This window comes from Odocoileus virginianus, chromosome 20 (genome assembly GCF_023699985.2).
Source record: "Odocoileus virginianus isolate 20LAN1187 ecotype Illinois chromosome 20, Ovbor_1.2, whole genome shotgun sequence".
In the NCBI taxonomy this organism is placed as follows: Eukaryota; Metazoa; Chordata; class Mammalia; order Artiodactyla; family Cervidae; genus Odocoileus; species Odocoileus virginianus.
In genome coordinates, this window is record NC_069693.1 from 17800210 (window position 1) to 17824368 (window position 24159).

A 24159-nucleotide genomic window follows, 5' to 3' on the forward strand; every position below is an offset into this window, starting at 1 on the left:
ATGGTGGTGGTTCCATGAACTGATATATGTGCAAAAACTCATTGAACTGTATGTTTTTTTAAACAGTCAAGTTTAAAGTATGCTAAAAATAAAATAATTTTAATGAGGCTATTAGAAATAAAACCAACTTTTTATTAAGCTCAACTTTTAACTATTAAAGCAGTCTTTTTTTTTTTTTCCTTTTTGCAGGGGGCACACCTCACGGCTTGTGTGATCTTAGTTCCCTGACCAGGGATTGAACCTGAGCCCTGGCAATGAAGGTGTGGAGTCCTAACCACTGGACTGCCTGGGAATTTCCACAGCAATAATTTTTTTAAAAACCCAATGGATATTTTCTCTACAGTTTCCACAAAAGTGAAACTTGTTACTTGAAAAAAATCATATTTTCTACATAATACACTGAGTTTTATTTCAGAGTCTGACATTCAGTGGAAGCCATTCCAGGTAGAGATGTTCATGACCTCTCCTCAAATGATTAAGGCTGTGTCTGAAATTGTTGAACCGCACTCAGAGCAGACATGGACAACTACAGCCCATAGGCCAAAGCCAACCTACTGCCTGTTTCTGTAAAGTTTTCCTGGAACACAGATGAACTCATGTTTTCCCCCATACTGCCTGTAGTTTCTTTCACACTCACCAGCAAAGGTGAATAGCTATGGTACTGTATGGTTCTCAAAGCCTAAAAATTTAATATCTGGCCTTTCACAGCAAAAACTTGCTTACCACTGCTATCGAATAACAACAAAGCAACACCACTGGGAAAGGCAAAGGCCACAGTCAACCTGGCAAAGACAGCTTGAAAGCCCTGAATACCTTATTCGAGACTGATTCCGTTGCACACTCTTCCTCTTTGTTTACTAATGGACTGGGCTCTGGTTTAGCTGGACCAACTTTTGATCTAGCCAAACTTAAAAATTCACTAATGGAATCTTCTTTCTTTTCTTCTTTAGAAGTATCCCATCTGGATGGTTTTCTTAATTCTGAAAGGTAGGACACAGACCTAATGTCAGAATTAGCAAGCGAAAGGCAAGCTCTACATTATGGCTCTTTAATTCATTCAAGAACATCAGTGAACCTTTACGGTCCAAGCACTGTGCGAGGTAGTAGGAATGTGGCAGATGCTGAAGCAGAGCCCCAATCACAAACGGTGTACACTTGGACCATGTCAGCATGAGCTGATGTACTCATATAAACAATCCTTTTAACAGAAGAGTTTGCACTGCTTGTACCCTACGGGCTAGATGGGTGGTTGCACTGCTTGTACCCTTTACTTCTGTCTTCCCAACAGGGCAGGGGCTAGACCACCGTCAGCACATGGACCTGGGGAAGCCCTACTCACTGTCGGAACCTCGGTGCTGTGAAGCTTTTTCACTCGGTGCTTGGGTCACAGGCGAGGAAGCTGTCTCAGGGATCGTCAGAAAGTTGAAGACTGAGTATTTGTCACGTTTCACTCTCGGTAAGCCAACTAAAGTTGAACTGGGGGTTGAAAAGTAAACATACATATAATTTTAATAACAACTGCAAGGATAAAACCAAATTCCTATGAAGCTGCTCATCTGTTTTTCACCAGTAGCCATTCTACTTGACTGAAAAGATCCCTTAAGATGTTTTTGCTTCTCAAAGCAATTTTAGAACTTAGAATGTCCAACTTTAGGAGTCAGGGGCTTTTTCTTATTATAGTAAGAGCCAGAATTTAACTTTGACAATGAATTTCAATGAAGAAAAAGTTCGATTGCTAAAAATATGCTTAAATTATCTGACAAAATCTCTGATTCAACTGGATATGCTTTCTTGCCATGTTTACAATCAGATAAGCTGTTGAACTCATGAAATGAATCATAAACATAACTTTCATTTTAAACTTAAAAGCTTCTGCACAACAAAGGAAACTATAAGCAAGGTGAAAAGACAGCCCTCAGATTGGGAGAAAATAATAGCAAACGAAGCAACAGACAAAGGATTAATCTCAAAAATATACAAGCAACTCCTCCAGCTCAATTCCAGAAAAATAAATGACCCAATCAAAAAATGGGCCAAAGAACTAAACAGACATTTCTCCAAAGAAGACATACAGATGGCTAACAAACACATGAAAAGATGCTCAACATCACTAATTATCAGAGAAATGCAAATCAAAACCACAATGAGGTACCATTACATGCCAGTCAGGATGGCTGCTATCCAAAAGTCTACAAGCAATAAATGCTAGAGAAGGTGTGGAGAAAAGGGAACCCTCTTACACTGTTGATGGGAATGCAAACTAGTACGGCCACTATGGAGAACAGTGTGGAAATTCCTTAAAAAACTGGAAATAGAACTGCCATATGACCCAGCAATCCCACTTCTGGGCATACACGCCAAGGAAACCAGATCTGAAAGAGACACGTGCACCCTAATGTTCATCGCAGCACTGTTTATAATAACCAGGACATGGAAGCAACCTAGATGCCCATCAGCAGACAAATGGATAAGGAAGCTGTGGTACATATACACCATGGAATATTACTCAGCCATTAAAAAGAATTCGTTTGAAGCAGTTCTAATGAGATGGATGAAACTGGAGCCCATTATACAGAGTGAAGTAAGCCAGAGTATACTAACACATATAAATGGAATTTTAAAAGATGGTAACAATAACCCTATATGAAAAACAGAAAAAGAGACACAGATGTACAGAACAGACTTTTGGACTCTGTGGGAGAAGGCGAGGGTGGGATGTTTTGAGAGAACAGCATTGAATCATGTATATTATCAAGGGTGAAACAGATCACCAGCCCAGGCTGGATGCATGAGACAAGTGCTCGGGGCTGGTGCACTGGGAAGACCCAGAGGGATGGGGTGGGGAGGGAGGTGGGAGGGGGGATCAGGATGGGGAACACATGTAAATCCATGACTGATTCATGTCAATGTATGGCAAAAACCACTACAATATTGTAAAGTAATTAGCCTCCAATTTATAAAAATAAATGGGAATAAATAAATAAATAAAATTTTAAAAAAAGAAAACATAAGTTTCATTGTAAATGTAAAACTCTATGTGCAGGATTAAAAAGGTGACAAATTAGACAGACATTTTGTTTTTGTAACTTGACATATCTGAGTTTCCTATCTTCTGACAGAATAAAGTTTGCTAAATGGAGATCTGCTTATTTTTTTAGTAACAAATTAGAAGAAGTTAAATCTGCAAAGTCTGCAGTTTGAAGCACTTACAAGAAAGTTCACCTAGAAAAAGGAAATTTAAACGAGTATGTAGGGGGAAAGAAACCTTTAACACAGGGGCATAAGCACTGACATAAAGGCAGGTTTATCCAACTTACTCTGGATAAGGGTCAGGGACATTAAACCTCTTACACAGAAGCTTGTCAGGGTGCCACTCAAATATGTCTCGGGTAAGCTTCCCAAACATCTTCATCTTCACAGCCGATTGCTTGTCACCGATGTCATTCTGGGAAAAGACAGTCATCTGTTTCATCACGTGGCCACACGGCTGGCCTGTTTCTCCATTTACGAGTTTTCAAACCCATCTCCCAAAATTTCAAAACAGCGTACGCTATATATCTGCTAAAGTACAGTGGAAGTTAAAAGAACAAACCTATTTCTTATTCTATAGTGCCATCTATATTTTGATGCTTTTCACCAAAAGATTTAATGTATTTGGCTACACAGGGTTTTCATTTTAAAAATTCAGCATTGTAGGAGGTACTTCCCTGGTAGTCCAGTGGTTGAGAGTCCGCCTTGCAATGCAGGGGACGTGGGTTTCATCCCTGGTTAGGGAACGAAGATCCCACATGCTGTGGAGCAACTAAGCCCATGAGCCACAGCTAGAGAGCCCGTGCTGCAACTAAGATCTGAGGCACCCAAATAAATAAAGTAAACAAATGAATCATTTAAAAGAATTAAAACAAAAATTCACCACGAAGGGAACGGTGGCAACAGACCTCTTGGTCCCGAGGGACCTCCACCTGCTCGGAATCGTCCTCCTCCTTGGCGTGAGTGAACCGGGAGGATAAGGTCGAATGGGAAGATGTGTACAGCAGGGCTGCCCGGGCAAACTCGTCCCGCTCTCGGCCTCGCTCCCACTCCGTCATTCCGGGGTCCAGACAGCGTTCCAGAGCATCTGCCGGGGAGAACAAGGGACGGCTTCAGTCCCAGGAAAACACGGGCAGCTTACAGGAGGACAAGCCGCGCGCGCCACTGTAGAGTTCATCGGAGGAAACGCAAATCGTTAGCCTGGTTTTGAAGGGCACGGCACTGAGGTCCTTGGCAGGTAACTGTGCTCCCTTCCTCAAAACGATGCTTTTATCCAAAGCACCAGTAGTCCACCATGGTGAACAGTTTGATAATAAAATAATCTGTTAAGTAAATGTTTTATTAACCCAAAAAACGGATGCTTTTGTTGAATTCTGCCTCCTGCATGTAACAGAGAAAAATATTGGGAGACTAATGCTTGATTCAGTTTTCAAATCCAGCAATTTATTACTAGTACCAGACAGTGAAAATTCATCTGTATACTGTATTCCTAAGTTTGAGCAGAAAACACTTCTCTTTTTTTTTTTTTAATTCAACAAGAAAACATCAGGGATGTAAAATCTTGGCACAGTACACAAGGATATGGCACAAGGATATGCTTTGAAAAACCAACCCCTCTAATTTGAGGACAAGCTCTCTTAAGACTTCTGCGTATATGAGCAAGCTCGTACCTCAGCCTTGCCATATTTACTTCATAGATCACAGAGTGACTTTTCTCCCATGCAAGGGTTCAACAGCCAACTATCTTTGTAAGTCAAACTTTAGACTATGATTTAGAGCTACATGGTTAGGATCTTAAGACAGAGTGGGAAATGACCTTGTTCTCTTGGCAGGAAGCACAACCCTCACACAGAAGTCAAACATTTGCAAACAGAAAATGGTCTGTAATTTAGCATTAGCCAAGGCACGCTCTCTATTTAAACAGCTATCTTTGGGACCTGAGATACAGAGAAACACAGGCTAATTGTTCTTGCTTTCTTAGGTCAAGAGCCAGGGCCTGGAATCTTTACAGTGTTCACAGCAGGGCAAAGTAAAACTGCCAGAGCAGGATGCCTCAGTTCTGTCTGGGCCTCGGGTCAGAACAGTAAGAACACTCCCCCTGGTGACATGTGGGGGGCCCAGGCCTAGCACCCACCTTTCTGACCCCGCTTCATATTCACTACAAATTCTTCGTATCGTTTCTGCTTCTCTGGATCTTTAGCAAAAGGTTTGAAGTTGCTGGTTCTGGTGGCGGCTGTCCCTCCACTCAACGCCATGTGCCACGAGCAGTGTCCGACATCTGGAGATGAGGGCTGCGGTCTGCTGCCTGAGGCACTCTGGGCCAGGCTCCTGGCCCTGAGCTGAGCGGCTTTAAGGTCAGTTGCCTGCTTCACTTCTTTGAGTCTCTCTTTATCTTTCTGGGACAGAAATTCTAACACTGAAGTGGGTGTCCCTATAAAGAAACAATAAGAGCAAGAGATGAAAAATGTTGTTAAGACATCTATATGCACATTCCTCTCCACATATACATTTTCAATATCACAAATTTATGAAATTGGAGGGAAGTATTTTACATGCAGTGTCATCTGCATTCATACTGTCCCTGTGACACAACTAGACAGGAATAAAATTTAATGACACCTCCATTTTACACTTGGCAAAAGTGGGGGCTAATACTTCAGTGTTTACCAGGCCCATGAGAGCTCCTAAAGAGGAACCTGACATTGCAGTCTCCGGGCCTCCATTAGCATAAGCACTGGCTCGGAGCACAGTTACCTGTCACGCACTATGTCGCAAATGCCCACTGAGCATCTACTCCATGCTGGGCCTGGGGCTGGGAGAAATATGTAAGGTTCTGCTCTCACTACTGAGGGAGATGGACCCTAAAGAAAGCAAGAATCAACACCAGAGGACTGCCATGAGAGGAGGACTATGGGGGAAAAATAAACACAGAATAACCTAGATGAGAGGACTGGTCGTAGGGGCAGAGAGAGAGATAATTAACAGTGGGCAGGGAAAGCCTGGGAAGTGTCTCCAAAAAGATAATATCTGAGGTAAGTTCCAGTAAAAAGAAGGAGCTGGGAATTCCCTGGCGGTCGAGCAGTTCGGACTCTGCGCTTTCACTGCCGAGGGCCTGGCTTCAATCCGTGGTCAGAGAACTAATATCCTGCAAGCCTCACAGCAAGGCAAAAAATAAAAAATAGCCAAAACAGGAGAGAAAAGAGAGGCAGAGGAAAAGTGAAGGCCCCGAGGCACATCATGGTGGCAGGTTCAGAGGGCAGGAGGGAGGATCACAAGGCTGGACCGCAGCGGGGTTCAGGGAAAGGGAGGAGGCTGTGGCCCGAAAGGCAGGCAGGGTGGGGTCCACAGGCCCCCGAGAGCAGTAGGGGAGTGTTTTAGGGGAGTGGGAGGGGAGCGATGTAATTTGGCGGCTGTTGAAGGGAACTGAGGAGGCAGGGAGGAGGCTGCTGCAGTGATCCAGATGAGAGAAGGTGGGCGCAGAGACCAGGGTGGAAGTAGTGGCAATGCAGAGAAGGGGATGGGGTCCCCACTCACGGTGAGGGTAGACTGAGAGGGCTTGCTGAGGGGCTGGGTATGGCAGGGGGAGGCAGGGAAAGAAAGGTGCTGAGAATTAGGATTCCTGTCTTCTAGGCCAGGCAGGGGGTCACTGGCGGTACCATTGACTGAGAAGGGGAAGGCTGGAGAAACAGCAACTTTGGGGAAGGAAGTGGGGAACCAAGAATTCTCATTTGGTCTACTATGTTTGAGGCTCCCAAACCAAGTCCAAGTCCATCTCTCAGTGGGTCTTTGGGCTCCAGCCTACAAGGGGATTCTCCATATCTGTTCATCCTTTCAGACACACTCATTCCTCTCAGGCTTTCAGGAAAAGAGCCCAGTACCCCTTTCCCCTGAGGAAAAGAAACCATATGTTCCCAGGCTGTGCAGAAAAAAATGAAGGTACACATGGCCCTGGTCTTCACCTCATTCTTGGACAACTACCAAAAGTCTGGAAACTGTTGCACTTAAGACAAGGCTTATAATTTTAATGACAGAACTCAAACTGATGATGGGAAAACAACAAGTACTAAGTAGAGGATGTGTACAGTTAAGTATGCCATTCACAACCAACCATTTTTATTCCCACAGCTTGGGAATACAAAACTATGTAAAAAACTTCAATGGAAAAAGGACTTTCCATTTTCCTTTGGGTAGCTCAGGTTATTACAAATGTCATGATTTTAACCTTCTCCGTGGCACATACCTTGAATAGGCGTCTCTCCTAGCAACTCTCCCCGTTTGCAGGCATTCAGCTGGTGCCTACTATGTGTCCCTGGGTCATTTGTTGGCTTCCCAGCTGACTCCGATAATACCTGAAGTAAGTGGGAGTTCTCTGAGGTTGCAGCCACCACAGGTCTGAAATAATGCACTGGTCGATAGTCTTTTGGCAATTCAGGTGGTGGATAAATCTTAAAAAAAAATACAATAAAGCAAAACTCAAGAATATACAGGCAGCAAGGTGATGATGTTTTACTGAACCAAGAAAGCTCATTACCTCTGGGCATTGTTAATCCCACCCTTTCCTAGCCAGGGTGGCAGCCCCAGGAACAGCCTGCCCAAGTGCCCAGGCAATACCCATCCTGGATGTGGAGGGGCATCAGAACCACCTTGTTCTCAAGGTCAGACATTTTAGATATCACCCCTGATCACTCTTCATTTTATTTTTATTCGTTGGAGGCTAATTACTTTACAATATTGTAGTGGTTTTTGCCATACATTGACATGAATCAACCATGGATTTACATGTGTTCCCCATTCCAATCCCCCCTCCCACCTCCCTTCTCATCCCTCTGAGTCTTCCTAGTGCACCAGCCCTGAGCACTTATCTCATGCATCCAACCTGGGCTGGTGATCTGTTTCACCCTTGATAGTATACTTGTTTCAATGCTATTCTCTCAGATCATCCTACCCTCGCCTTCTCCCACAGTATAAAAGTCTGTTCTATACATCTGTGTCTCTTTTTCTGTTTTGCATGTAGGGTTATCGTTACCATCTTCTTAAATTCCATATATATGTGTTAGTATACCGTATCGGTCTTTATCTTTCTCGTTTACTTCACTCTGTATAATGGGCTCCAGTTGCATCCATCTCATTAGAACTGATTCAAATGAATTCTTTTTAATGGCTGAGTAATATTCCATGGTGTATATGTACCACAGCTTCCTTATCCATTTGTCTGCTGATGGGCATCTAGGTTGCTTCCATGTCCTGGCTATTATAAACAGTGCTGCGATGAACACTGGGGTACACGTGTCTCTTTCAGATACCCCTAATCACTCTTAACAGAGATGCTACTGTGCATGCTTTATATCATGGGAACAATAATGATAACTATGATAGTTATAGTTACTGCAACTGGTTCACATGAAGAACTGGTCCACTGTGAATTAGAAAACTTAGAAAAGTAAGATTCACGGCTTAGCTTTTAAAAAATAACTTTAAATAAGTTTTTTTTCCCCCCTGTAATCTCTCCGAGTTTAATGTTCAAATAGTATGACTGATAAAAAATGTTATTAAGGTGCTGGAGATATATTTGAAGAGTATTATGTCTTGGCTTAACTTAGTTATTTTTAAATTCAGTATTCTTTCTCTGGTTATGTTTCAGTTTCAAATGGGAGTTTCAGGCCTTTTTTTTTTTTTAATCAAAAAAATTTTATTTAATTTCAGCACTTCACTGAAATTAAAGTACATTTGGGAAATTCAGGTATTCCTGATGGTGGAACAGATAAGCTAAAAGAAAGCACTAACCATTTTAAAATTACTGCTCTAAATGGTCTTCCTTGCTCCTGGTCTAACAAATACATGTTTAAGGACAGTCCCATTTAATCCATTTTCTAGATTTTTCAGCTACCTGGCATTCTGAGCTCCGTGATCAGTGAATCACTGAATGTTCTCAGCCCCAGCCACACACTACACTCACCTGGGAGGGTTAACACTACTGGTGCCTGCGTTCTGTCCCATAAAAAAATGTCAGCTGTGGTTGGAGTTTCCCAAATTTCCCAAGAGGCTGTAAGGTGCAGCCTGGGGTGAGCACCTGGTCTGATGAGAGTCATAAAAGAGTGCTATGATCATTGTTAGCAAATCTCATTTTTATCTTCTTAGCCTGACTACCTTCTCTGAAAAACACAGACTCCCAAATCAGCCAGGAACATTCTCCTGTTACCATGACACAAAAATCCAGAAGAGCGTGGCAGAAAAGAAGTGTGTGTACACACGACTCTTCATTCTCCTCTACTGCAGGCAAGGGCCACCCTGACGGCTCAGTTGGTAAAGAATCCGCCTGCAATGCAGGAGGCGCTGGTTCTACTCCTGGGTCGAGAAAACCTGCTGGAGAAGGGATAGGCTACCCACTCTGTATTCCTGGGCTTCTCTTGTGGCTCAGCTGGTAAAGAATCCGCCTGCAATGTGGGAGACCTGGGTTAGATCCTTGGGTGGGGAAGATCCCCTGGAGAAGGGAAAGGCTACCCACTCCAGTATTCTGGCCTGGAGAATTCCATGGACTGTATAGTCCATGGGGTCGCAGAGAGCTGGACACGACTGAGCAACTTTCACTTTCACTGCATTCAAAGCATTTCACTCCCTCTGCTAAATCATTGCTCTGTTTTGCCTCTGGATGCAGAGCCTGGGTTTTTAGTTGCATATTAGAAAACCTGCCTGCCCGTGAGAGGTTCGGTGAACACAATCCCGCTCTGAATTGTTCATGCCCAAAGCCCTCTCCAGGGAGGAACCACCAGTGCCCTTCTCTCCATTTATACATCCTGCCCACAACACTGGGTTCGTCTGTCTAGCGCTCTCAGTGAGCAGGAGCTACTTGGGGGCCAGCACTTAGCCTTGAACACTGAGGAGAACAAGTACTTCTCGACCGTTTTAAAGATTTGTTTTTAATGTGGACCATTCTTAAAGTCTTTATTAAATTCGTTACAATATTATTTCTGTTTTATGTCTTGGTCCTTCAGCCATGAGGCATGTGTGATCTTAGCTCCCTGACCAGGGATTGAACCTATACCTCCTGCATTAGAAGATGAAGTCTTAACCACTGGACCACAGGGGAAGTCCCTCTCAACCATTTTAATGCTCCCTTTCATTCGTGTTAAAAAACTGATATTCCCCTTTGATATTTCTGGTAAATGATAGCAGCTTACTATGTGCCCCATACTGTTCTGATATATTCTGCTCGCTGTTCCATTAACTATCACAACTAAACAAATGAAAGCCACTGTAATACCTATATGATTTCTCAGGCTGCGCTGTTCCTGGTCTCCCAGGTTCTGAAGAACTACAGGCCAAGCCACAGAGGTACTTAACAAATGTTTCCTGAGTCAAAACCAAAAAACCTGTTAAAGCGTGGAACAATCTAACATAAGGATGCCAAGGAGGCAAATGGTCAGACACCCCTCCTGAACTACCAACCACCCACCCAAACCTATGAGCACGGGGCTCTGATAGGCATTAAAGAACCATGTGTCCAAAGCCGTGAAAAAGCTCACAGAAACAGGACTGTCTGGAAGGGCATGGAGACTTCTCCCCAGGACTCGACGCACATGCTCCCAGCTTTTCTCCCTTCCAGTTGGCTCAAGCAAGGAGCCCAAGGAGCCCTGCCCATGGCAGCTAATGTGCTCCATGGCGGCCAGAAGTCAGGACCAGGAGCTGCTATGGCTCAACTTTCTATAAGTTACATTGCCCCTAGGGTTGTATCAATTCTATTCTCCTATCAGTTTTTAATACAATTCTTCCTTAATGGAAATAGCCACCCACTTGAAGCTCAGATTTAAAAGATTAGCAGTTAGGGACTTCTCCAGTGGTCCAAGAATCTCTAGTGGTTAAGAATCTGCCTTGCAATGCAAGAGAAAGGAGTTTGATCCCCAGTCGGGGAACTAATAAGATCCCACATGCTATGGAGCAACTAAGCCCAGACCAGAACTACTGAAGCCCATGCACCACAATGAACGCTCCCGTGTGCCACAACTAAGACCTGACGCAGCTGAATAGATAAATATATATATATTAGGGGGAAAAAAGACTAGCAGTTAGATGTTTTGAACACAGTGTGGCTACTGACTGACATTTCCAATGTAGAATGTTTCCTTGGACCATTAATAAATAGTCATCAAGCCGTTGCCTCAGTTAACAGAATTTATTTTTCTTTTCAATTGTTAATATAATAACTGATATTACACAGCAGCAGATATTTTAAACATTAAACCAGCAAGGAAAAAAAAAAAAACTTACTTTCTTGGAAGATAAAGGTTTAGAAGCCAAGGAAAAGCCATCCAAAATTTTGCCAATGTAGCGAAGGTCTTTCTCTGATTCTACAAAATGATGTAATTTGATTAGTTCCAGAGGCAAAGAAGATTAGAATAAGACAGAAGACCTCAGTTTTTTATCTCCAAGATCATAAAACACTACACATCACTGCTATCAGTAAAAGGGAGGAGAGAATGGCCTGTAAAGCCCTCACACCTCTGTTGACTCAGTGACCAGCAGCCCAGAGCACACTGCCCCCGTGCTGATTAGGCTGCCCATGGCACCTCGGTCGATATTATCTAGAAAAAGTACCTGAGGTCCTAAGCTAAGGGGCACCAGAGGATATACTCTATGGAGTAAAAGATCTCAAAGCCATCAAGAGAACAATTACAGATAAAAAATAAAAATAACTTTGGAAGAGTCATGAAGAACCATGGGGCGACAAACCTCCCAGTTTCTTTAGCAATCATCCAAATAAGGCACAGAAAGCAGTACAACCAGGTCAGCCTGTAGTCTAATCGTGGGACTAATTAAAGGTGCTTTTGTCTTTTTCTCAATTGAAATTCGGACAAGAGATAAAGATAATTAATTCAGGATGTGACTAAGGCCCTCTGACTTGCAGCTAGGGATGGTTTTATTGGTCTCAGAGACAACCCCTTTGATTCTCAAGGACTGTTTGCACTTAGGGGTTAGGCTGAATATCCATATGCGTGAACTGCATTTTCTGTAGCCAAAAGCCCCTGCCCCATGACCACCAGCACTTTACACAAGCTGGGTGTTGAACCCTGAAGCAGGCATGGCTACGTGCTGTGTAGGTGGTGCTAAGGTTTTAAACCATTCACGACGCAGTGCTGGCCAGTAACTACCCTCCCCTATAGCCTCCTTCTTTGTACTTCAGCTGACTTAGAACGTTTGTACCAGCTTCTGGAAATCCCTAAAACCCTGTAGGGAGATATAGGACTAAATTTTACACTCTCAGAATTTTGTTTTCTTTTAAAACTCAGCAATTTCACTTTTATGAATTTGTTCTGAAGAAATAAATAAACGTCTATACACAGACAGCCATGAGACTATTACAGCCCTACTGATAAAAAAAAAACAACAATTTAAAAATCAGCTATGGAGGCTGGCTACATATAGACTCAGTGAAAAACCGTAAGGTCAGAACTATAGACGGTGTGACCCTAAGCGGGGGGGAGGGGACTGTGGCAGAGAGGTAATAAAGGGAGGGTGGGGAGCTCAGGGGGAGGCACCAACCCAGGCTTGATGGGGAGAGGAGGGGGATTTAAGGCAACACTGCCATACAAAGAAAGAGCCAAAGTTTAGGCGGAGAAGGCAGATTTAAATATGTATATTTATTATAGATTAGTAATTACTATATAAATAATGTTAACATTAGTAATATAGTGTGTGTGTATATATATATATATATATATATATATATATATATATATACATATACATATCATATATAACAATATATATTAATGTTGATATAGCTAGTATTGGGTTGGCCATAAAGTTTGTTTAGGTTTTCCGATAGACCTTATGGAAAATTCTAAATGAATATTTGGCCAACTATAAGTAATAACTAGCATATGGTAATACAAGTTATATTAATTAATATGTTATAACATTAATATTATATGTCTTCTTTTCAGTTATAAAACCAATACATAGTCTTAGGAGAAAAATCTGAAAATACAGGTGACCAAAAGGAAGAAAATAAAAGCAGCTTAGTTTCCACTTGGATGTGACGTCTGCTAATGTCTGGCTACACACCCACCCAGCAGCTTGTATAAAACCCTATTTGTTGGGCTTCCCTGATAGCTAAGTTGGTAAAGAATCTGCCTGCAATGAAGGTCTCCTTGAACCCTGGTTCAATTCCTGGGTTGGGAAGATCTCCTGAAAGAAGGGAAAGGCTACCCACTTCAGTATTCTGGCATGGAGAATTCCATGAACTGCAGTCCATGGGGTCCTAGAGTCAGACACCACTGAGTGACTTTCACTTTCTTGGTGGTGATGAGGACAGAGGCCACTCACACACGCAGAGTACTGGGTTTCCATGGGACAGGAGAGTCACTGCCACACCCATTGCCCAGAGGCACAGCGAGGGAAAGCAGCCTGCCCAAGGTCATAGCCGATTACTGAGGACAGCCAGGACTGCAGTCTTCAGAGTCCGTGCTCACAGCCATCAGGCAGACTACTTCTGAAGACTATTTATTTTTGCACCTGCTCTTTTCTCTTCTGGAAATGTAAAATTGGCATTATTTTGGGGAGTGATGCTTAGATTATTTAAAATAAGGGTTAGATCAAGCTTGACCTGACTACAGCTAAAAATGTCTAAATGGATTGTTTTATCTAGACTCTCATCTCCTTACTTTAAGTGGTTGTTATAGGAGATGTCATTTATTCACCATTTATTCTTTGGGGCAAGTACTACGCCAAACCTGTGATGCCATTTAATCCTTACAATGCCCTCAGAGTGGATTTTACCCTCACTTTACAAATGGTTATAAGTCTCATACAGCTGGGCAGTAGAGAGCTGGGATTCGAATTTAGGTCTGATTGAGGAGACAGCCAGGATTCAAATCCAATTCTGACTGGAGTCAAATCACATGTCATTAAAACCTACCGACTCCTCCCTGCACATTCTCTGAAAAGAAAAACTGAAATCCTACTTAGATCCATAGGGTCTGAATCACTATAGACTCTGACTTGAAATTCCAGGTGTACTGAGAGGAGTCCATCTCCAAGCTCAACAAGAGCCCCTAAGAGCCAGATACACAAGTGAAGAGATGGGCTGGGCACCAGTCTCCATCTTGCTGCAGGCTCTCTGGACGGACCACTTGGTCCCCACACCTGGCTTCCTGACCGGTTTCTTGAGTTGGCCTCCTTTGGCCACCTGCCCAGTTCCTTGAGCTGGGAGTGCTACCCTCTGATCAAGTGTCAGCTCTGACTTGCAGCATGAGCCAGCACCTGTCCACATACTTGCTCCTTTCCTGATTCCAGCCCCTTCCTCCTCCCCGCTTGACCTTGCCTTGACAGTTGGCTTTGGCCTTGAACAGGTCTAAATCCCACTTCTGTCTTACTTCCCACAGTGGGCCTGTCTTCTCCCCACCGTGTTTCTCACTCTGCATCTTTGACCAATGACTTCCTGCTCCACAGAGGCTGACCCTCCAATATCGATTGTGCAATCCCTTCTTCCTGAGGTCCTGACACTTGGTCCTACCATCAGTTGTGGGCCCATGGAATTACCTTTCTGACTTTTATACTGCCTGGGTGCTGTCCAGCCATAGAGTCCATCCCCGGGCTCCTCATCCTTCAAAACGGTATCGTACTTGGATAGAGTTTCTGTGGCATAGATATCATCATCTTCCTCTTCCAGGGCACCAACACCAAAAGCCTTCAAAAACAGAATTTCACACTGAGAAATTTCAGGTTTTTAGTGTATGCCAGCATTGAAGAATGAAGCTACTATAAAGATATGACTGATCAGACCACATTAGCACTTGGAGATCACCAAGACAGAAGCGAATGGGAGCCCCAGATCAATACATGGGTCCCGGTCTTTTGGAAAACAATGACCAGAGGGGAATGTCCCACCTCCTATGCTGCGGCTATCCTCCAGGCTCAGCAGCAGCCATGGTCGGGATCCCAGTGCAGGAAGAGATTCTGCACTATTCTTCCAAATAGCCATGCAGGGGGAGAAATGAGACCTCCAAAAGGAGAAAGGAAGAAATGTTCATCTACTGAGGCCAGGGTTGGTGACCAGGGTCTAAAAGCCACTGCTACTCAAACGGCTGCGAAAGGAACTCAATCTTTGTAGGAAATAGCCAAGAACAAGTATCACTTTGTGATAAAAGGATTGGGGAAAAAAGCAAAACAAAACAAGCATAGGAAAGAAAAGGATCTCTGAATCAATTTGAGAGAACAGGCAATCAGGAAAAGCTCTCCATCTCCTCAAAGGTCAAAAGCAAGTCTCCCAAGTAAACTCTACACACGAGTTCCTGACTTAGGGCTTGCAGCACTGGGAAAGAGTCGGAGAGGTAGTAAAATGTGGACCTGAATTTGGAGAGGCAAACTATGATTCAACTATTAATTAAATCAAAGAGGTAAGTGTGGTTTTCTGCTCAGCCCAGCAGGGGTATGGGAAAGCAGATCTCACGCCTAGAAATGTGCAAACTCCACCAAGGATCACGTATTCAAATCAGGAGGGTATGTTTTAAATGTCTTCAGACAAGCTCTTAAGGAAAATACAAACCCTTTAAGGTCTTCATTTAGTCAATCAATAATGAGTGGTTACTATGGGGCAAGGGCTTCGAAGGTGGCACTAGTGATAAAGAACCCAGCTGCCAATGCAGGAAACATAAGAAATGTGGGTTCAGTTCCTGGGTTGGGAAGATCCCCTGGAGGAGGGCTTGGCAATCCACTCCAGTATTCTTGTCTGGAGAATCCCATGGACAGAGGAGCCTGATGGGCTATAGTCCATGGAGTTGCAAAGATTGGACACAACTGAAGCAACTCACACGCACTCACATGCATGCACTATGGGGCAAATACAATATGACAAGAATTCTTTGTTAATGATTCCCTGTCTATAAAACAGAAAACAATTTTACCTGTCCTGAAATTCCCAATTTTCTTCCTTTAGTCACACCAGTGTCTCCAAGAAGATGGCTGGTCTCTTCGGGTCCCCTGCTAAAAAGATTAAAATGTTCTCCTGAGGTTCCAAACAGTGCTTGGTGGGGATCCAGGCCCTTGTAAGCCAGTCCGTGTACATTATCTTTGGGTGTGAAATCCACGGGTGTGACATCCTTGGGTGCAAAGGTCACATTTTCTGGCAAGTAGTCATCATCTTCATCCTATTTTCAGTGTTTAAAAAGTGGAATGCAGGTGAGTCACGGCCTGGCGTAAAGCCTGTAAAATACCATTTTCAAATGCCATGATTCATTCCCCAGACAACAGTCATCATACTTTCATTTCTGCTATCACAGATCACTAAATCAACTCCCCGAACAAGTGACACTAACACAAACAACTCCATACTTTGTAACCTCTTTTTTTTCTTTTTACTGAAGTACAGTTGATTTACAATGCTGTGTTAGTTTCAGGTACACAATAAAGTGATTCAGTTTAATAACATATATCTTTTTCATATTTCTTTTGGATTATAGGTTATTTCAAGATATTGAATACAGTTCCCTGTGCTATACAGTAGGTCCTTATTGTGAGCAACTAAATGCACACACACACACACAGTGTATATAATTTTAATCTCAAACTCCCAATTTGTCTTTCCCTCTTGGCCCCATCACTATCTCCTTTACTAACCATAAGCTTGTTTTCTATATCTGTGAGCCTACTTCTGACAAACAATTCCATTTTAAGAATCTGAACAGACTGGGGGCATCAATGGGGCTGGCATGTTGCTGAATATATTATCTGGCATAATGAGGACAGTTTTAGGGTATGGGTATTCCCCTTAAATAGGATAGGATTGACTTCTAAAATTTTCTGACTTTAAGTTTCACGTTCATAAAATAACAGGTGCTATTGTGCCAAACTGAAGGTCAATCATCCTATACAATACCTCAGATCCTTCAGAGCCTCCAGGGGGTAATGCACAACCATAGATTTTTACTCCAGGGTCTATAAAAGAGATTTCAAATGTATTAGCCAGGGTGACTAGAAATGTAGAAAGCTGATTCACGGACGCACTTCCGAGGAAGATGGCTGAGCCTGTGAAAGGTGCCCTAGCTCTCGAGCTGGGCACGCATCACTAGCACTAGCTCCTGCCCCACCCTGGCAGCAACGCACACAGTGACTAACCACTACTGCCCAGAACCAAAGGGAACCGGAAAGTGCTGCTTCCTCCAAGAGTTCACAGTCTAGCTGGGGAGACCAAGGGACAGGAATAAACAGAAAATAACCATGGTAAGCTACAACACTGTTTTGGTAAAGGTAGGAAATAAGAACTTTCATAGGCTGCTGGTGGGAATGTAAAATAGTACAATCCTGCCAGAAAGTGATCTCGCATTACAGGCGAAAAACCTTAAAATATCTGCACATCACTTGACCCAGCAATCTTATTTCTAGAAACAGAGAGTCATCAAAAAGTATGCTGCAGGGGACTTCCCTGGTGGCCCAATGGCTAAGATTCCATGCTCCCAGTGCAGGGGGGCCTGGGTTCAATCCCTCGTCATGAAATTAGATAATACATATCGTAACCAATAATTCATCGGCCCCAACTAAAGATCCCACATGCTGCAATGAAGATCAAATATCCCAAGTGCCATAGCTTAGACCCAGCACAGCCAAATAAATAAATAAATACATAATTTTGAAAAAAAAAAAAAGTCTGCATGGCACAACTAAGAGTTTGCATGCCACAACTGAGGCAGCAAGAACCAAAGATCCCACATGCTGCAACTGGGACCTGGCACAGCCAAGTAAAGTATGCTGCAGAATTAGTAGTAATCAATATACATACCAGGTTTCTGTCGGCGTGGTCTTCTCTTTACTCGAGGACCAATTCCTTGTCCTTCCTTCCAACCCATTTTTCTTAGCAATTCAAAACCAACAGATAATCTAGGATATCAAGGTACCAACAACGAACTTTTTAAAACAACCAAGGAACAGTAGGAAACAAGCAACTCATGTATCTGTCATGCCTGAGCCCTTCTCCCATCCCTGCTAAGACTGCATGGCCCTGTTCCCACCGCAGCCGACTGAACCTGGGGAAGTCCACCAGATGCCCCCTCTCCCAGGGCTTTGGGACGGGCAGACAGGTGCCAAGCATGTGGCCTGGGATGGTCTGAGGCTGCCAAATCAGGCCACATGCCCAGGAGCAGAACAAGGAGGCATGCAGAATGGGAGGACAGAATGAGGAGAGAGCCTTAAAATTGTGAGGCAGGGGGTCAGAGGGAAGCCCCACCAGCTCCTAGTAGCTCTGCAGCCTGCAGTACACAGCCAGCGGCTAGAGTTCCAGAGTTATGCCATGTGGTAACAGCGCAAGGTCCTGTTAGCAAAACCCCCTTTTGTACTCAAGCTAGGCTAAGAGGGCTTCTCCTACTTGCAGCCAAATTAACTTTAATTAAGATTATCATCATGCAAAATGCCAGGGCGGATAAATTACAAGCTGGAATCAAGATTGCCAGGAGAAATATCAACAGCCTCATACATGCAGATGATACCACTTTAATGGCAGAAAGGGAAGAGGAACTAAAGAGCCTCTTGATGAGGGTGAAAGAAGAGAGTGAAAAAGCTGGCTTAAAACTCAACATTCAAAAAACGAGGATCATGGCATCCAGTCCTATCACCTCATGGCAAATAGATGGGGAAAATGTGGAAACAGTCTCAGATTTCATTTTCTTGGGATCCAAAATCAATGTGGATGGTGACTGCAGCTACAAAATTAAAAGATGGTTGCTCCTTGGAAGAAAAGCTATGACCAACCTAGACAGTGTATTTAATAGAGACATCACTTTGCTGACAAAAGTCCATCTAGTCAAAGCTATGATTTCTCCAACAGTTATGTATGGATGTGAGTGTTGGACCATAAAGAAGACTGAGCACCAAAAAATTGATGCTTTCGAACTGTGGCACTGGAGAAGACTCTTAAGAGTCCTTTGGACAACAAGGAAATCAAACCAGTCAATCCTAAAGGAAATCAATCCTGAATATTCTTTGGGAGGACTGTTGCTGAAGCTGAATCTCCAATACTTTGGCCACCTGATGCAAAGAGCCAACTCACTGGAAAAGATTGAGGGCAAGAGGAGAAGGGGGGTAACAGAGGATGAGATGGTTGGATGACATCACTGACTCAATGGACATGAGTTTGAGCAAACTCAGGGAGATAGTGAAGGACAGGGAAGCCTGGCATGTTGCCGTTCATGGGGTTGCAAAGGGTCAGACAAGACTGAGTGACTGAACAACAACAAGATTATCATACATAGGCAAGGCAGTGGTGCCAAGATCAGAGAAGTCAGAATTAAATTCTTCTGGGGATGTCCCTGATGGTCCAGCAGCTAGGACTCTGAGCTCCCGATGCAGGGGACTGGTTTCCATCTCTGGTTAGGGAACAAGATCACACATGTCACAACCAAAGATCCCACAGTAAGTGTGTGAAAGTCGCTCAGTCGTGTCTGACTCTTTGCGACCCCATGGACTATACAGTCCATGGCATTCTCCAGGCCAGAATACTGGAGTGGGTAGCCTTTCCCTTCTCCAGGGGATCTTCCCAACCCAGGGATCGAACCCAGGTCTCCTGTATTGCAGGCAGATTCTTTACCAGCTGATCCCACAAGCTGCAACTAAAAGAGCCTGCATGCCAAGATCAAGGGTCCTGGAAGCCTCAGCCAAGACCCAGTGCAGCCACATAAATGAATTAATTACAAAAAAATCCTTCTTACTTTGCTGGTGTTATCAGGTCATCAAGCAGAGTGGCTCCAGGAATAGGGGCAGTAGCCGCTGCTAACTGCCGGGCCTTTTCTCTTATCCGATCTTTGGTTTTAGAAGCAAAATCATCTGTGGTAACAATCGATTTAGGTGCTATTCCAAATTCACTAAGATCCTTAAAAAAAAAAAAATCAAACAGTTACTCACATTATTTGGAAAGTAATTAAGTATGATACATCACATGGCTTTATATCTCTGAAAAAAATGTTAAAACTATGAAATTGAGTTAAGAATCAGCAGAGCAGCTGATTTTCACAGTGGTTTGGATAAGCTAAGGCCAGCGGCCAACGACAAAGTGGCTTGACAGTGGCCGCTCAGTGACGCCACTACAGGCAGTGCCACGCCAGGAAGACAGGGAATAAGGGCTATGTTGTTTGTTCTTCTTGGACAACATCTCAAAGGTCAGTGTGAAGGGGGTAATCTTAGAGCCGCAGTCAGCAAGTATTGAGGAGCACCTCTGTGCCAGGCCTAGTGTTAGGAGCTTTTGCATTTACTGAAGCAGTTACCATCGGTAGCCTGTCCACCAATGCCGCTTCCTCTTTCCCCACAGAACCCTGAGGCTGTCCAGGCACCAGCCTTGCTCTAAGCCACCGTGCATTTTAGGACTGGTGTCTCTGGTGGGGTATGGAGGGTTCAGGAGAGGGGCGGTGGCTCATGTCTTATCTAAGCCAGGCATTCTGATCCCATTTTCCTTGCCAGGGACTCTTTAAGAATGGGTATAAAAGAATTCACCATAGCAGATGTGAGGGAAAATCCACCAGATGGTTTCTTTGCTCTCAAGAAAAGATTCCAAAAAGAAAGTCCTCCTTCCACTGGGTAACATCATCACAAATGTGCCACCTCAAACTACCACAGCCACCTCACAATGGCAAAGAGAGCTCGTGTAAGGACAAGCTGATGTGCAGAAGATTACTAAGAACCCGGGACCCTGCTGACGTCTAGACTTCTTTCATTAGATATGCTTCCTCATAGATTATGCAGGTCAAACAGGAAAAGGACCACCCCTGGCCTGCAGCCTAAAGAATGCCTGTATAAGTACTTTACTTAATATTTATCAGAAATGAACTCATGAACAGGTTTTAAAGAACAGGTTTAATTTTACAAGAAAACAGAGCCCAACCTTTGGGCTGCAGGACCGCTTTAGAACCCCCCACTGTTTACCCCTAAGAAGTTGGCGGTCATGATTGCTTTAATGAGACACGCAAATGCCTGCATGGGACTTCCTTTCACTCCTTTCTCCAGTCATTTACTCCGCCTTAAACAGCAGCATGGCATCACCAACTCAATGGACATGAGTTTGGGTGAACTCCGGGAGTTAGTGATGGATAAGGAGGCCTGGCATGCTATGGTTCATGGGGTTGCAAAGAGTCGGACACGACCGAGCGATTAAACTGAACTGAACTGAAATAGCAGTATGTGTTTTAAGAGTCGCTGTGGAAGGCTATGGACTCAGCAGACGGTGCATTTTAGGGCAATTGGGGCATTTTTAAGTAAATTTGCCTATATGACCTTCTGCTTACACTCTCGACTTTAGAAACTGGTGCCAGCCTGTTCAGGCACTACACCAATGAACGAGAGTCCATTCACATACAGGACGGTATAAAGTCCAAATACCAAAAAGATAAAATCTTACAAAGAAGAGATCGTGCACTGGACTTTCTAGGAAGAGAGAAGGTGCTACAGCAACCACCCACCCACATCCCACTGGCAAACTGGTGGTTATAGTTCTGCACACCCACCTCTTCATCCATAAAATCTTCGGGACCAAGAACAGACTTATCTGCTCTGTTCTGTCGTGAAGACACGAAGGAAGAGGGTGTCCATCCTTGAAAGAAAAGAGTTTAGAATGTTATAATCCTAGATGGTATTTTGGTTTATGACTAAATAACTAAGTAACACATATGGAATTGAAACCTCCAATAACTACAAATTCTCAGTGCCTTCTCAGCTCACTGTTTACATAGACACAATTAGGCCACATAAACTTATTAATTTCCATGTGCCCTGTTGTCAGAACTTAGGGGATACAGTGAGAAATTTTTCTTTCCCCAGAAGAATTTACAACCAAGAGAAATCAAATTATACATTGAAATTTAAACAGTGGGTTGGACACGACTAAGTGACTGAACTGAACTGAGATGACTGAATAGAGAGAACTCCAAGGACTTAGAGAAACATGGAGCCACAACATGGCAGGAGCCTGGGTTCCCGAGCCAGCAATTCAAAAGGAGGCTCCCAGAAGAGTCATCAGAGTGAGAATACACACTCTCTAACTCTCTTATGTGCAGAACCCTTCATCTTTGAGTCCTTAGCTCAGAGCTCTGTACCTGGGGCACAGTGGGATCATCAGAACACCTGATGGTTGAGTGGATGAAAAGCTGCATGGATAAAGAGAGATCAAGCCCTGAGCCTTTGGGGTGGGAGCACTGACTCCAAGACTCTAGACTACCAGAGAACTAACCCTAGGGAGTATCTTTTTTTATTTTTTATTTTTTTAATATTTATTATTTATTTATTTATTTATTTATTTTTTAGGGAGTATCAAATAATGAGAACTCACACAAAGGAAACCACTTGAATACAAGACCGGGCATCACCCAACCACCAGAAGTACCCTGTGCAGAACGCCTCATCTAAACAACAAACAAAACAAAAATACAAACCCAATCATCAGCAGACAGGATTACCACCTCTCTCAGCCTTGGCCATCAGAGAAAAAACAAACGAAACCTTAGCACAAATCTCACCCTATACAAGCTTACACAAACCACTGTACCAACTTTAGGAGGGCAGAAACCAAAAGGAAGAAAGAATTCAACCTTGAAGCCTGGGAAAAGGAGAACTCAAACACAATTAAGTTTAAAAAAATAATAATGAAAAGGCAGAGAAATACCACACAAATGAAGGAACAAACCAGAAACACAGAAGTCCAAATAAATGAAGAGGAAATAGGCAAACTACCTGAAAAAGAATTCAGAATAATGATAGTAAAGATGATCAAAAACTCTGAAAACAAAATGGAGAAAATGCAAGAATCAATTAACAAAGACCTAGAAGAATTAAAGAATAAACATCAGAGACAAACAACATAATCACTGAAATTAAAAATACTCTAGAAGGAATCAATAGCAGGATATCTGAAGCAGAAGGATGAATCGGTGAGATGGAAGATAAAATGGTGGAAATAACTTCTGAAGAGCAGAATAAAGTAAAAAGAATGAAAAGAACTGAGGACAGTCTCAGAAACCTCTGGGACAATATCAAACACACCAACATTCGAATTATAGGGGGTCCCAGAAGAAGAGTAAAAGAAAAGGTATGAGAAAATTTTCAAAGAGATTATACTTTAAAACTTCCCCATCATGGAAAAGGAAATAGTCAATCAAGTCCAAGAGGCACAAAGAGTCCCATACAGCATAAACCCAAGGAAAAACATGCCAAGACACATACTAATCAAACTAACAAAGACTAAATACAAAGAAAGAATATTAAAAGCAGCAAGGGAGAAGCAACAAGTAACATACAAAGGAAACTCCATACGCTTAACAGCTGATCTTTCAGCAGAATCTCTGCAGGCCAGAAGGGAATAGCAGGATATATTTAAAGTACTGAAAGGGAAAATCTACAAACAAGATTCCTGTACCCAGCAAGGATCTCATTCAAAATTAATGGAGAAATAAAAAGCTTTTCAGACAAGCAGAAGTTAAGAGAACTCAGTACCACCAAACCAGCTTTACAACAAATGTTCAAGGGACTTATATAGTCAAAAAATACAAGAGAAGAAAAAAGATCTACAAAATCAACCCCAGACAATTAAGAAAATGGCAATAGGAACATATATATCAATAATTACTTTCAATGTAAATAGATTAAAAGCTCCAACCAAAAGACACAGACTGGCTGAATGGATACAAAAACTGGACCCATATATATGCTATCTACAAGAAACCCACTTCAGACTTCAAGACACATATAGAATGAAAGTGAGAGGATGGAAAAATATATTCCATGCAAATGGGAAGCAAAAGAAAGCTGAAGTAGCAATCCTCTTATCAGACAAAATAGACCTTAAAGTAAAGAAGATTACAAGAGATAAGGAAGGACACTACATAATGATCAAGGGATCAATCCAAGAGCAAAACATAACAATTGTAAATATCTATGCACCCAACATAGGAGCACCTCAATACATAAGACAAACACTAATAGACATAAAAGGAGAAATTGACAGTAACACAATAATAGTAGGAGACTTTAACACCCCACTCACACCAATGGACAGATCATCAATACAGAAAATTAATAAGGAAACACAAGTCTTAAATGATACATTAGATGAGACGGATCTCATTGACATCTTCAGGACATTCCATCCAAATGCAGAAGAAT

The 24159-nt window shown here is 42.9% G+C and overlaps 1 protein-coding gene across 2 annotated transcripts in view; it reads right to left on the reverse strand.

Moving 5' to 3' along the window:
• The window catches only part of GPATCH1 (G-patch domain containing 1), a 55907-nt gene that overhangs the window by 18231 nt on the left and 13517 nt on the right, over positions 1 to 24159 (reverse strand). For both annotated transcript variants that reach the window (XM_020899287.2, XM_020899288.2), the window contains 13 exons: positions 21510 to 21595; positions 19725 to 19885; positions 17804 to 17901; positions 16904 to 16962; positions 15933 to 16175; positions 14569 to 14716; positions 11296 to 11375; positions 7271 to 7475; positions 5165 to 5461; positions 3939 to 4117; positions 3318 to 3445; positions 1340 to 1476; positions 814 to 980 (listed from right to left, as the gene is read on the reverse strand). In XM_020899287.2, coding sequence (XP_020754946.2) covers positions 814 to 980; positions 1340 to 1476; positions 3318 to 3445; positions 3939 to 4117; positions 5165 to 5461; positions 7271 to 7475; positions 11296 to 11375; positions 14569 to 14716; positions 15933 to 16175; positions 16904 to 16962; positions 17804 to 17901; positions 19725 to 19885; positions 21510 to 21595 — 1988 coding nt within the window. The remainder of the gene's footprint in view (positions 1 to 813; positions 981 to 1339; positions 1477 to 3317; positions 3446 to 3938; positions 4118 to 5164; positions 5462 to 7270; positions 7476 to 11295; positions 11376 to 14568; positions 14717 to 15932; positions 16176 to 16903; positions 16963 to 17803; positions 17902 to 19724; positions 19886 to 21509; positions 21596 to 24159) is intronic.